Source organism: Aricia agestis, chromosome Z, assembly GCF_905147365.1.
Source record: "Aricia agestis chromosome Z, ilAriAges1.1, whole genome shotgun sequence".
NCBI lineage: Eukaryota > Metazoa > Arthropoda > Insecta > Lepidoptera > Lycaenidae > Aricia > Aricia agestis.
Genome location: NC_056428.1, coordinates 34,676,756 through 34,691,947, shown reverse-complemented (window position 1 = coordinate 34,691,947; position 15,192 = coordinate 34,676,756). Strand labels below are relative to the sequence as shown.

Here is a 15,192-nt window from a genome sequence, read left to right as displayed (position 1 = left end):
CAAGAACGGTAATAGCTAGAGAAATTAAATTTTCACAGATTATGTATTTCTGTTGCCGCTATAACAACAAATAAGTACTAAAAACAAAATAAATTAAATATTTAAGGAGGGCTCCCATACAACAAACGTGATTTTTCTAACATTTTTTGCTTAACTATCAATGATGACAACAGGTAGGCACTTAAAATTTTCACAAAGGCCTTAATAATATATGTAATTTAATAAATAATAATAAAAGTTAAAAAAAATAATTTAAGGGTTAGGTAGGTAGGTTGGTCCCATACTATTTTTGCTCTATAACGGTACGTGCGCGGTATAACCCTTCGTGCGCGGGTCCGACTCGCACTTGGCCGATTATTGGTATTTTTAAGGTAGGGCATTGTGATTTTAAGGTAGGGCATTGCCCCACTATGCCCCCCCCTAGCTACGGCCCTGAGCAAGACACGCAAACAATAAAAATTGAAGACGTGAGTGGCCCAAATAAAAAACTGACATTTTATAGCATAAGAGAAATTACTTACTTACTTTTATTTTTTTAAGTTATAATTTGAATAAATCTTGTGACTTAATTACTTCATCATCTGGCTAACATATATCTGGCTATACATAAAATCAACATAAATTTTTATTTCAAATAAATTTTCCGGTGCTCAAGTCTCCATTTACTTATAAATACAAAAAAAAACTATTTTTTTTATTTGTTAGTTAGCCACTTCATCAGCTCTGGATTTATAAATAGGCCGTATAGGCCGTACAGGCCGCGGCCTAGAGGCGGCAGCGTCCAAGGGCGGCAGATTACGTACATGGGGCGGCGGAAATAAAATGGCCTACACTCAAAAAAATCAAAATCAAAATAGTTTTATTTCTGAATAAATTTAAAATAAATGTTTTCAGAATGTCCTACATGATGCCTACCACCGGTAGGCACCGCACTTCATCCACTTACGTCTTCAATAATTATTGTTTAACAATGCTGTAAATATTTGAAAACAGTTATAATAATAATAAGTATCTATTATCTTATTTTTCCAAAACACTTAAAATAAAATTTGCTTGTACTAAATGTTTCAAGACAACCATAAATACCTCTGATGTGAGTAGGTCATTTTTAGGTACAAAACCTATAAGGTTTACTTACTAATAAAAGTATTGATACAGCGAATAACTATACTATAATGCCTGCTTGTCTTTGTCTGGCATGTAGGATTTTTGTGCGTAAAGAATATTAAAAAGCATTTTTGATGAATGTCAACATTGATACTAGAGTTTAAATTATTTCAAGAGCGAAGACTCATGACGTCACTTTTATATATTAGTTTTTGATGATCATAATTAAATAGGAAATTCTTACAATCGATAAAGTTTTGTAAATAGTCAATATTGATCTTAAAATAGTAGAGCCTACAACTATCTTTATAAATTATTATATTTGATTCATTATTTTAGTTACAATACTTGTTGCATGTAAAAAATGTAAGTAGGTTTGTACACAGACTATATTTTGTATAACTCTTGTGTTCATGATTATTGATTTAGGGTGGTTTGCACCAACTTACTTTAACTATAAGTAACTGTAACTTTAACTACAATGCAAAATGTCAAATCTTTGGTTAAAGTCAAAAATGGACGCCATATTTAACCATAACCATAGATCTTGACAAGGCTTTAAATGAACGTGGCGAAAAAAGGAACTAACGCTGTCATAATACAAAAACGCCATTTTTAACAGTTCTCCTTTACCAGCAGCGCCCCCGTTCATTTAAAGCCTGGTCGGACCAGCAACAGACATCTGTCAAATTCTGTGGACAAAGTTAAGGTTAAAGTTAAGTGAGCTTTAACTATAACCATAACTTTGACCATAACTGATAGTTACAGTTATGGTCAAAGTTATGGTGTCAAGCCTCTGGTGCAAGTGCAACCCACCCTAAAAGTGTTCAAATATTGTTTATTTGTGATGATATTTTAAATAGCCAGCACGGCAAAATAATTTTATTACATTGAGAGAAATGTTTATATCCTAAATAAAGGTTATTATAGCTTAACCTAAACTAAACGCATCAAATGCACTTTATGCAATGCAGGAAAAAATATATTAAATTAGTTAATATGTAACCAACACCACAAATAAAATTATACTAGGTCATCTCATTAACGCATCTATAGAATAAAATAACATATTATATTTATTAAAATTGCATTGCCATCTTTTGAGTTACAAGTACAACTTTACAACCTTTTTTAATGTTTCATATTATTATTGTATGCGACTTGACAAGTTGTCACATATTATTATGTCGATATTAATATTAGCTAAATAGATGCGTCTTGTAATAATTATTATAATAAGCTGCAACATCAAGTCAAGTTATAGTCGAGTTTTCGCATTAGGCAGCGTGGTATATATTATATGTGTGAAAAGGAAAGGGATATGTATTAGTATGAGACATAATCTTGTCTTCGTCATTTGCTGCGCAATAAAAAAAAATGATATTGAAAAAATGCTCTTATGTTCAAGGTATAATAAAAAATGGTCACGTTACTTACCTCCTCTTTACTCTCTTTATTTCCGCGTGCCGTATAAGAAAACACTTTTTTCGCCCTACTGCTGACTTTAAGGTTTCTTTTTAAAATGAGCCAGTAACGTTATACCAAATATAAGTCATGTCAAATATTTAATTGCTATTACACTATGTAGAAAAATCGTATTAAAATTGAAAAGTTTATGTATATTTATAAATAGCAACATGATTTCTCGTACAAACGTTAGTCTGATTTATTACTACAATAAACTTTGTTGTAAAATTGCATTAGCCTATTCGAGTATAACAATATATTGTGAGTCTTAACTGTAGTCTTAAAGCGATATTTGCATTGATTTAGTTCAGTAAACCTCGTCTCCTGTAATCCTATTCTGCTATTTTAATCTCAAATTAATAGAGCTTTGATGTAGTCTAGATCTTATTGAACAGCAAAATAGTATTTTTAATTTTTATATACTTACGTCAAACAAATGATTTTAAAGGTGCTTCCTCACCGGGCGAGCATTCGTGTGTGAACAACATTATAGATTCGACTTTGAGCATAACATTACAATACTACCTCCCTGACCGACGAGCATTCTCGTGTAATGCCAAATTATAGGTTACAAGTTATATCAAAATTTTATGTATCAGTACAAGGTGCGCATTGTAATGCTCGGTTCCCCTTCCTCACTATCAGTAATGCTCGACTCTGTAACGTTACATTGCACGCGAATGCTCCCGGTGAGGGAGCACCTCTATAATTTTGCCCAATCAGAACGAGTTTGAACTTAGTTTGAAATTTTTAGACAATACCATTTGGTAGTAAGATTGCACCAAAACTATATCGAAGTGTATTAAGTTGGATTGGGATAGCAGAATAATTGGGATACATAATACAATCAGCATTTACTTAACAAATTTTAAACTGCAACATTGATTTACTAATAGGAGACGTGGCTCAACGTAGTATTTATTGAACAATAAACGCTCGAGTTAATTAAAACAAATAATTATACTAAAAGTAAATAACAAAAACCATTTCAACATTAACCAGTGGTGCCTATTAATAAAGAGATACACAAACTTAGGGTCAATTTATAATACCGCAGAGTCGAAGCGCGTCGAAGCGAAATACCAAAATTGAATTGAATTGAAAATTACAAATTCAACCTTAACTCTAGAGCCTAAAGCACACATTACTTCCTAGATTTTAAAAAGACGCATGATTAGTCTCGCAGAAGTAACGTGTGCGTTACGATCTGGAGATAAAGTTGAATTTGTATTTTGTAATGTTCAGTTTTTGATAATTCGCTTCGATGCGCTTCGACTCTGCGCTAGTATAAATTGCCCCTACTAAAACTATAACCTTGGTAGGTGCTAACGCGGTTTTAGATCGTGACTTTATCAACATAATGTTTTGTTTGTTTTTCTTACGGCCGTTCCCAATATTTGATCTATCTCCGGTTTTGCCCTACTAGAGATAGGAATAGCTCATATTAGACATTAGAGACATATATTTTATGTCAATTGTGAGCTATTCCTATCTCTAGTAGGGCAAAACCAGAGATAGATCAAATATTGGGAATGGCCGTTAGTAGTAATGTCACCACTCGTAATACATATTCTCTATTATAAAATTCTATTTCTTTGCACTGGTCTTCTTGAAGTCAGCGAACAAAGTCTGGACGTCTTGAAGTGAAGTTTGAATCTGTTCTACGAACCTTGATGAGCTCTGTAAGGAAACAAGGTAGAGAATAGAGATGTAGATTCACCATAGAGAAAAATAATACACTAGGCATAGAGAGCCCCCTCGCAGAATTTTTCGAAGACTCTAATGTGAAGATGTGAAGTGATTGTCTAGGGGCCGCCTAACAATACGGGCGTAACAGACCAGCACTTACAGTGATAGGACAGCTGAGTTTGCTGGATACGTGGAAGAAGATGGTGTTCTCGCCAGCGATGATGTAAGACACTCCGTACCCGTCGTCCGCCACCGGACCGAAGCCCCCTCCGGCGCTCACACACTTCGGGTGCTTTTTGAGATCCAGGAGACTGGTTTGACCTAGAAAAAAAATGAAATTAAGACCAGCGATATTGAGGGCTTTTGATATTCTATTTGCCACCAAGTGCCGCTATGTAGCCTTAGGATCAATCGTATCAAAATATAGGCATATTATCGTGACATAATTATGACAATTGACAGCAGACATTGACACGATAGACTCCAAGCCTTAGGGCCTTAGGCTACATAGCGGCACCTTGGGCAAATAGAATATCAAACACCCTCATTGTTACAGTGCAACATGGACATCGTTGACCCTACTATATTTATATGTGTTCTTTCTATGCATAGACAAAATGTCATATTGACAAAGAAAATCTGTCATAGTAATAATATACACTTTTCATGCACTTATTCCACTTTTATTAATTTATTTTATGTTTCACACGACCGGTTTCAATAAAATCATCATCAGGTGTGATACATATATACAGTGTGTAACAAAAATAAGTGATAATACTTTAGGGTGTGTACGTGTTCCTTGTAGAGAGTTCACTGTGAAAGTAGCAGCGCTGAAAGACCAAAATTTTTTTTCACTTTTGTATGGGAAACTCGTGACGCTCGGGCCCTTGCCCATACAAAAGTGAAAAAAAAATCATCTTTCAGAGCTGCTACTTTCACAGTAAACTCTCTACAAGGAACATGTACACACCCTAAAATATTATCACTTATTTTTGTTACACACTGTACTGTACTGTACTGTATTACTGTGAAACATGAATTTCCTCCAAGAAGTTACAGTACACTTAATATCATATAATATTAAATCTGTCATTTGATCATCTCCCTCAAACGTGTTTTCCTATTTTTTTTTGCCGAGAATATGCCTCTAAACATCTTGCGGGGGATGGAGGGTCCTGCCCGCATGTATGTAGGTCTCTCCATTATTTTGCAAAGCCTGCTTGAATGAAAATCAAAGGCAGTAGCCATCATATTGTAAAATATTATATTGACAAAACGCTGTTTCACAAATCATAATCAACGCCTTTCTGCCGACGGTCATGTTAGTATAATTTGGTAAGGAATATCTTGAAAACTAGCAACGTGCTCAAGAGCAAGCTTAAACCTCGCAATGTCACTTAAGATTACCTCTTTTAAAATTTTTTTTTACAATGCATAATATAACTATTTTGTCCGACGTCTTTGTCTGTTGCAACTTGTAACATGTTCAACATGCCAAACGAAGTGAAGCAGACCTTTTAGCACTCCAGTTTCGCAGTTGGCGGCATCAGCTCAAGTCTACGTACCGTGAGGCGTTTGACTAGTAGACAGCCGCCAGGGTTCGTTGAACACCTCCTGCAGGAATGGCGACTCCAGCTCCAGGTATTTGGAGACGACGTACAAACAGAAGAGGTGTCTGTCTATCCCGCGGCCCGCCATGGCGTCCTGATAACCGAGTTGGTGTCGATCCGTCGCCTGCTTGAATAGATGCATGCGCTCTTCCGTCTGGGGGTAAATAATTGTTAATGGGTGCTTATTACATTTACTTTAATTTATAGCTGTCAGGAGTGGGAAAAGCCGTTGAGATTTGTGATTGAATTAGTTCCAAATTGAGCCGCAGCAAGATTTTGCCCTAATATACACTATACATGTCGGAAGTAGCAAAAGCTTTAAGCTTGGCCGCACATTATCCGAAATTTCTGATCAGAAAAATTCGGACGCCTGTCGGAACGCACTCTGTTCATACATTTTGTTGTAGACCCCGCATATTATCAGAATTCTGACGTGTCAAATTGTATAAGCGTGGCGGGGCGTCCGAATTTTTCTCATCAGAAATTCGGATAACGTGCGGCCGGGCTAAGATCGATTTGATTCGATTCTGATTCTGTTAGGAGAAGGCAGGAGGTGCCTATACCTAATGTTGTGTGATGAGAGACGAAGCTGTATAGTAATAATATGTATTATGAATATGCCTGGTTTATGTACCATCAAGGACATTGATTCATAAGCAGTTGACGGGCCTTCGTCAGTTGGTCGGCGTATGTCAATTCAATGTTAGCTGTGATCGGTCGGATGGGTTTGACTCATAAAGTTAAACTAGCTGTTTGACCGAGCTTTGCTCGGTATTCGATAAAACACGAATAAAATGACATTTCCCCATAACAGTTTATATATACTCACAGAAGCATTAGGATTGTTCATAGAGAGGACCCAGGCTGCGCTCTCGTTGGTGCAAGACCTGACGGTCTCCGTGCGGCCCTCTCTAAACAACCGGGTCATTGACGCCTCGTACGTCAGACAGAATCGACCCGCCGTCCTGTAGTAGGACAGCTGAAGGATCATCTGTATAAACGCGTCGGGTGACACACGACAGCTCTTCATGAAACCTAAAAAAAATTATAGTCTTTTACTATTTGCTTTTTTAGAGTACCGAGCCCAAAGTGTACAAAAGCGATGGGGCTCGTGCAGTCTATTCTTTCTGAACCAACTTCTGAAGAAGCCAATTCGTTTATCCGTATTTTTGCCAATATCGACTATACAGTGTAAATTTAAATATAAGACGTGTAAATTTAAGTAAAGGGTATAATGGGATTGACATATCTTCGGATAAAAATCCCTAATTAAATATAGATAAAAGAAAGTGTACAAAGGATACACTATTACTAAGACTTTGCTGATTGTCCGTCGGTCTATCACCAGGCTCAGTTGAAACTTAATTTTCGACTAGGTTGAAATGACAAGATATAATTTTCTACATAATATGTATTTTTAAATTTGATATGAAGTGTTGTGACTCGATTCGCCGTATTGGACTTTAGTTACTAAGGGCCTGTTTCACCACCTCCTGATAAGTGACGAATAGGCTTTTGCACTAATTAATTTGACAGATCAAGTATGGAGAATCTGTCAAAAAAGTTGTGGATACAGTTGAATACAGTCGGCACTTTATCAGAAAGTGGTGAAACAGGCCCTTAATCTAATTTATCCTTTTCTTTCAAGTAACTTTTTTTTGTCGTCTTCTGCAAAGGTTTAGATGTCTGACCATGAAGAGACAGACAAACTTATACATTTATATTATAAGTATAAATAAGGGCCAATTACCTTTTCCATACTTGGTATACATTAGTATTTTGAGGTCTACATCGTTCAACAGTTTCTCGGCCACACCATATGAGATGTCAATAGCTTTCAGTAAATCTTCGTTGTTTAGCTCCCACTGTAGACGAGTAGGTGCGGGCGGTGGGGAGTCTACGGGACCCTTAGCATTACCGTCTTCTTTGTATCTGATTAAAAAATAATTACATAAATGAAGACACGAGTGGTTGAAGTAGGTAACAATTTGATTCTAGAGTCGTATACTACGATGATCTCGTAGGCAGCGCAAAGAATTTCCGTGCTTTCAAACGTTTTTGTCATAAATACTATTGGAAACAATCCAACACAAGCTTGTCAGTTTAAGTAAAGGTCATTTTTTTATTAAGTAGGCCTAATACAATTTAATTATTTTCCCGTGGTGCTTCCCCTTTGTTCGGACATTAATATCACGAAAATTTGACTGTCTCCCGCTTTGCTTGGGGAGGGAAACTGGATTTCTCCTACTCCTCCTACCTTTCTTCTGATTAATTTCGTTGCGGGTCCCAAGACAGATTTAGCTTGTCCCTCGGGCATCCCTGAGATCATATCAAAGGGTTTTCGTGGTTGGTTATCACTGTTGATCCTGGCGACACAGGAGTTGCAGTGGTGGGAATGTGTGGTGGGCCATTAGCCCGTTAAAAAAAAAAGGTAACAATTTGAAAACTGCATAGTATAAAATATGGAGGCTTAAGGACGGGATTTTTTTAAAATAGAAAATAAAAAATGATTTTAAGTATAGCCAGATAATGAAGTAGTTAAGTAGTGAATTATAAGGGAAAAATTAGTATTTGATCTGTACAAGAGCTACACATTTTTATGAATTAAAATAAAATATTAACCCATATTCCATTTCCGACCAAATAACTTGTTCCCATAGATGGCCCATAACGGGAGCGTCAGCCCTGAAAAAATAATAATTGAAGAATAAAATTTAAAAAAGTTATTAACAAAATAAGAACAAAATTATCATAACATTTAAGTCAGACTTACCATGTGTGTTCAGCGTTGAAGCCCACCTAAAACATAATAAAAATTGATTATTATCAAGGAAATAAAAATGTCAAAACTCCAATCTTCCCCTTTTTCATTGTTACCTTGTGACCTCTAGTAACCTTGCCGCCTAGGTCCTGCATTTTTGCGACACATTTGTGTCGCAAAAATGCAGGGATCCTATATGTCCTTGCCCTCGACTTAAAGTATCCTCAATCCATTCATCAAAATAAGTTCAGCTGTTTATATATTTTGAAGCCAGATAGTGTAACAGTCAAATACACTTTCACATAATATTAATAAGCGGCAAAGGACATAGTTTTCACTTTAAATATATTAATAAAGTGGAATAAGTGCATGAAAAGTGTATATTGATTGTCACATGAGTTTCCACCAAGAAGTTACAGTACATTCAAGATCAAACATAGTTTTTGTGTCAGAAAATGTATGGTTCCTATGCAACAACTGACAAGAATACATAAAAAAGCAACAATGTGTATATTATATTACTATTATAGATAATAAATTATTATTATTATTACTGAATAGGAATGACGACAAGGTCAAAGATTAGCTGATTTTTTAAATAAAATAAAGACATAGCGATAAAATATAAGTCTTTCCACAGCTTCATAACTTACGTATTTTTTTTGTTATGAGCCTTCAAAGTTTTTTATAAAATTTTCGTATACCATTCGATAAGTTATGCAATTTATAAAAAAAATATATTTAACATAGCTAACGAACAAACTACCTAAGCGTGACAACACAGTTAAATAACATTTTGTATGGATATCTTGGAGAGTTTTTAAGCTATCAAAGTCATTTTTTCACCGATATTCCTATTTTTGAATGGTCCTTCACTTACAAACAAGAAAAAAAAATTTCGTCATACCTATTACAGATGTTAACTCACCAGTCCATTGGTACTGAAGCACAGATTAAAGGACTTGTCAAACCAGCGGTCGTAGCCTTTACCGTGGAGCAGCACTCGCCCGTAGTCGTCCAGTTTCGAAGTGTCATTCTCGTCAAACGCGTATTCAATGTCGTCTAGTGAAAAAAAAAAAAACAGTTAACCGTCTTACCAATAAAAGTATAATTAAATAAGTTTGTGGATACCTAATAAATAAGTGATGGGAATGGATGGTGGGCCAAAGCTGTCTTTGGCCCACCATCCATTCCCATCACTTATTACATTATAAACAATCTTACAACTTTAAAGCTAGCATTCGAATCAAGACGACCGCGACGCGAGACCGCGACCGGCGAAAGCGACCCACTGCTTTATAATATGAATTAATAGAAAGTGCTGATGTATGCAAGCGATCGAGTCTCACGACGTGTGTGGGTGCCCTGCCGGCGACTTGCGTCGCGCGACTCAGTCGCTCACAAGGCAGTGCCGTGGCGCGACAGATAATACAAAATGGCCGCGTCTTCTTCGCACTAAAACGAAATTTTTACGAGTTTCATATGGGTCGCACGACTCGGTCGCGTAGATTCGTAGGCACTGCCTACAAATCTACGCGACCGAGTCGTGCATATAAAATTGTGAATTCAAAGTTTTTTAAGTAGGTAGGTATGTAAAATATTTATTAGATAAAAATGTCGTTGGCCCATTGATTCGATTTTTCTAGGGGAAGTCGATGGGAATCGGGTTATATGGACTCTTCGACACTGGTAGGCAGCTGTCGCCCCCCGTCCGGTTGCCGGTCTCGGGTCGTGGTCTCTCGTCGCGGTCGTCTTGATTCGAATGCTCCTTAACGGCCACACTCAGAGAAATTTAAGGAGACGCAAATAGGAAGGAGACGGAAATAAATGTTAATACTAATTGAAGACGTGAGTGGAAGAACCAGGTGAGTAACAGTAAAAAAAAAATACGTTTGTTTTTGCATAAATAATGGAAAATGCTTTAGGGCCGGAAAATTATTTGAAATAGAAAAACTGTGGATTTTGTGTAACCAGATATATTAGCCAGATTAAGTTGGTAAGTTAAAAGGTGGTATCAGATAGATTAAGTTGGTAAGTTTTGTTCAAATTAAGGAAAAAAATTGTAATAATTGTCCTCATGTTATAAAATATTAGTTATACTTAATATGGTTCTGGGAAAACCATATTATACGTCATATATCACGTAACCATAATCTATCACGTCTTCAATTGTGACTACTAAGCTAAGTGAGAAACTCACCTAAGCAGACATTAAAAGCTGCTCTTTCTATACAGTGTAGAGACGTCCTATTGTTTCCTCTGTTGAACATGGTCTGTCTGATGTGGGCCCAGTGTGTCCTCTCGCCAGCGGTGAGGGCTGCTAGTTTCTCTTCACCAATCATGGGCGCTGATTTATCGTCTAATATCTGTTGCATTTGTCTAAAATATACGTTATTTCTATTATTATAGTTAGACCTCCTTAGTTATAAAATATTTTACACAGCAAATAACTGTAAGTACTTTCCTTTTCTGGCACATTGGGAAAATTGCATGACAGAAGACCTTATATAATTTTACGCTGCGTAGATGTCTTTATTAGTAAGGGGATATAATATACAAAGACATTTAAAAAAGAGATAAATTTTGATGCAAACCTAACGTTATGTCTCTTTTTAACCGACTTCAAAAAAACGAGGAGGTTATATGTTCGGCTGTGGATATATATATATATATATATATATATATATATATATATATATATATATATATATATATATATATATATATATATATATATATATATATATATATATATATATTATATATATATATTTTTTTTTTTTTTTTTTTAAAGGTTTTAAGCGCGAACGTTTTAGCGGCAATACATAACTATGGATATTTTCACAAGTAAGGCTTATATCAAAATTTTGCAATCTCAAATTGAAAGACAAAACATTCTCTAGTTTATTTAATGTGTAGCTTTCTTTAGCTACTTTACTACCAATAAACACACATGTTTGCATAGTTATTATTGTGCACACACACATCTGTAGAATCTATATTGTATACCCGAGGAAATTGATTCCTAGGCAGTTGACAGACCTACGTCGTTTGGTCGGCTAATGTCAATTCAATGTTAGCTGTGATCGGTCGAATGAGTTTGCCATAGCGCGACCAAATTACTTAGTATTTTATTAATCCGCCATCTGCCTAGGAATCAACTTCTCTGATAGTACAACCCGTGCACCACGCTGGAATTTTTGGAAACGGTACCACCGTAATGACGGTACAAGTTGGAAGCCGGATATATGAAGCGGCAGCAGACGATGTGTCGTCGCGACACTACTGGTTTCTATGTATTTCTATGAAAAGTGCCACTAGCTTCGTGTCGCTAGCTGCGGAGGGTGTTTCATAGAAATACAAAGAAACCAGTAGTGTCGCGACGACACGTCGTCTGCGGTTACTTCATGTCGCCCGCTGCCAACCGGCACTTTTAATTTGCACGGATTGTATATTATTATGTACTTACACTTGTATTTCAGCCGGGTTGAGCAGTCTACCACGATAGTAGACCATCACCTTATAGTATTTGCCCTTATGGTACACAGTTATATGCGTGGAGTCTTGGTAATGCACTATCTTGTCCGTTTCGATGCCGGGCACTCTCACAGTATTGAACAGTCGCTCGTATTGCGAAGAACATAGCGGCACCATGTTTTGTAGCATTATCTGTGATAGAAGTTATAGTTTTAAAAATAAATAGTCAAAGGACTACTTTGCTTCTGATGTTTAAATCTAACGTAACTAATACAGCTTTAATCATGTCAAAAATTAATTTTATTTATTTAATAATAAATAAAATTAATTCCACTCCCACACCGGTTTCGGTGACGGTGGCCGGTTTCATTGAAACCAGGCCAGCTACGCAGGTGTAATTTATAGTGCCCAAGTGTGTGCGCAGTACACAAGGGCACTCTCTATTCCTTTACTCTCATAACCCAGTGGGACGGACGACCGACACGACTGGCGAGAGATCAGGCGCAGGATCGACTTTTTACATGCCCATCCGACGCATGGATCATCTTACTTGTCAGACAATCAGGTGATCAGCCTGCATTGTCCTAACCAAACTTGGAAATAACATGTTTCCAACGCGGGAATCGAACCCACGACCTCCGAGTCAAGAGCAGCGCTCTATACCATAGACCACGGAGGCGTTTATTTATAAAAGTGTATAACTGCTATTGAAATGTAAAATCATTATTTATTATACAATATACTCACCCGCTTCAAAAACCAAAACGAGCGCAAATATAGTGACAAAAATTATGTTTTAATATTTTACTCAAAATAACTAATTTCTAATATTTTATAATAAAATATTCATTGTACTATCAGAGAAGTTGGTTCCTAGGCAGACGAGGGACATACGTAGTTTGGTCGCGTTACGTCAAACCCAGCCGACAGATCACAATTATTAACATTGAATTGACATGATCCGAACAAATGGCGTTGGAATGTCAATTGTCTAGGGTTTAGGAATCAATTTTCTCGATGGTACAAGTAATGATAATAATTCTTAACTATAGTCCGTACGTAGAGCACGTACTTTATACATTCACTTCTAATACTTACAATTATTATATACGCTTTCACTGGCGTACGAATTTTTTGCCATCGTTCTATTACCACGTGGAAACAAGACATCAACATACAGTGTGTTTGTAAAAAAAAAAATGCCGTCTTCATACCCATATGGATGCCTGGATCGGCAATTTGTATGGGTATGAAGACGGATTTTTTTGAGTTCCCAGCATTGTTCTCATAGAAAAAGTTGTTCATTTTGACGGTCTCATTACATTTGATGGTTTCAAGGATAACGGTGTTTACACAAACACACTGTATACCAATATGTTCGTGCTCGAATGAGACAAGTTGCGATAGGTCAATCTACGTGCTCTACGACCGGACTATACCAAAACATACTTACAGGTTCCAACTCCTGTCTATCTATAAGTCTACGGAATTTAAGGCACATGTGTATCAAGGTACCCGCGCGCGCTGCTTGTACCGACGTAGCTCGCATGAGAGTGTCCGTGCCATAGAAGTTGGAGTTGACCATCAAAGGTGAACGACCCCTGAGGTATACGTATTCCTCCCACCAATCCGATACATAGTTGCTTGACCACCTTCAAACAAATTCATTTATTAAGATATGATACAGTATGAAGTTCTGATTGCAAGAACTGAGAGTGTTTTACATCATGGCAATACAAGATTATTTTGGCCGTATGATCAAAATCAGTACTAAGGTAAAACCACCCAATTATCGTAACTTTAGAAGCTCTTACAAATGGAAAATCCTATTATTGGAATTCTAGTGTCAATAATAGGTTGACTGCATCGATTGGGTATCCCAATCGTTAAAGTTATAGTATAGATTGAGAAATAGCTGTTTTACACTATAATGCTATTCAAGCATCATCTTGCATGTAGCCGAAATGTAAACAGGAAATAATAAAACGAGCGAATAAAAAAATAATTTGCGACTGATGATGATCATACTGTTTTAATAACATGAGCGGTATTAATTTGACTAAGCGAAAAATGGGGGCGGGGCGACGAATCGTTGCAGTCAGGTGAGTTGGGCTGCGGACCAATACGACTTTTTTGGGTTAGGTTAGATGGCTAAGGCGGGAGCGTAGCGTAGTGGTTATTTTTTTGTAAACCACCCAGAAGTAGGAGCCCCGCGTAGCGGGGCTCCGTCGAATCATAATTGAAGCCAGTTGTTTTTTTTTTTGGTATAGGTCGCCATTAAAATTTTACCCATTTCTTTGAAGTTCCGTTAAGGATTATAATTTGTGTAATTTATTAATGATTTTATATTTAAACGAGGTTTACCCCCCTCCCCCCTCCTTCTCTGCCCCTCTAAATCGTTGGGTATGATTCTAAACTTTTACCGTTATATAATTTAAGTTCCTACAAATAGAACAATACATATTTTGGGATCATCAAATCAAAGTATGAAATCCTTTCTATCTATGTTAGCTACCGCTTTTTTTCACATATAAAATTGTTGTTCCTCTTATCCAAATGAAGCTACTCACAAAAAATTTAATTGATAGTAATAAAAAAAAATTGTTCTATCCCTGTCCGCAGTAGTCCCTGAATAAAAGTGTTGCATCAAATAGTTATTTCATATTCATTTTTTTTTGTTTTAATGTGTGCTCATTATACTCTGCTCATTAGTGTATTTTTCAAAGTGGTTTTTGGTATTCGAAACACTTCATTTAAGATTACACTTGCCAAATATTGAAAAAAATGCAGGACGTAACGTTGACACTCAAACAGATATTAGGTCGCTCAAAAATTATAAAGCTGCTCATTTTGTATTTTAAGTAACTCAAATAAATAATTTCTAGGTAGCTGTTCTTTAATTTCTCGTCACTCACTCTCAGTCGCTCAAATATTAATTCTGTAACCCAAATATAGTAATTTTGACACCTAAAACTGTAAATTTACAGTCACTCGATTAAATACTACCCAATGTAAACTATCGCTGGTGTCATTTTGGGACAGCTGATTCTCAACACTATGTCAACCAAATGGCACAAG

At 36.4% G+C, this 15,192-nt stretch overlaps 1 protein-coding gene across 3 annotated transcripts in view; it reads right to left on the bottom strand.

Moving 5' to 3' along the window:
* LOC121739348 (carnitine O-palmitoyltransferase 1, liver isoform) overlaps nt 1-15,192 on the bottom strand; it is a 37,352-nt gene that overhangs the window by 8,915 nt on the left and 13,245 nt on the right. The window contains exons 7-18 of one of the 3 annotated variants that reach the window (XR_006037432.1): nt 13,568-13,766; nt 12,107-12,306; nt 10,838-11,016; nt 9,566-9,699; nt 8,650-8,675; nt 8,499-8,561; nt 7,627-7,808; nt 6,706-6,911; nt 5,832-6,030; nt 4,424-4,584; nt 4,117-4,254; nt 3,877-3,955 (exon numbers count right to left, since the gene is read on the bottom strand). Coding sequence is in view for 2 of the 3 variants with exons in the window: in XM_042131749.1 (XP_041987683.1) it covers nt 4,162-4,254; nt 4,424-4,584; nt 5,832-6,030; nt 6,706-6,911; nt 7,627-7,808; nt 8,499-8,561; nt 8,650-8,675; nt 9,566-9,699; nt 10,838-11,016; nt 12,107-12,306; nt 13,568-13,766 (1,642 nt within the window). In the remaining variant the exon portion in view is untranslated. Of the gene's footprint in view, nt 1-1,905; nt 3,956-4,113; nt 4,255-4,423; nt 4,585-5,831; nt 6,031-6,705; nt 6,912-7,626; nt 7,809-8,498; nt 8,562-8,649; nt 8,676-9,565; nt 9,700-10,837; nt 11,017-12,106; nt 12,307-13,567; nt 13,767-15,192 lie in introns of those variants that run through there. The other 2 variants (XM_042131749.1, XM_042131750.1) reach the window with 2 other exon arrangements.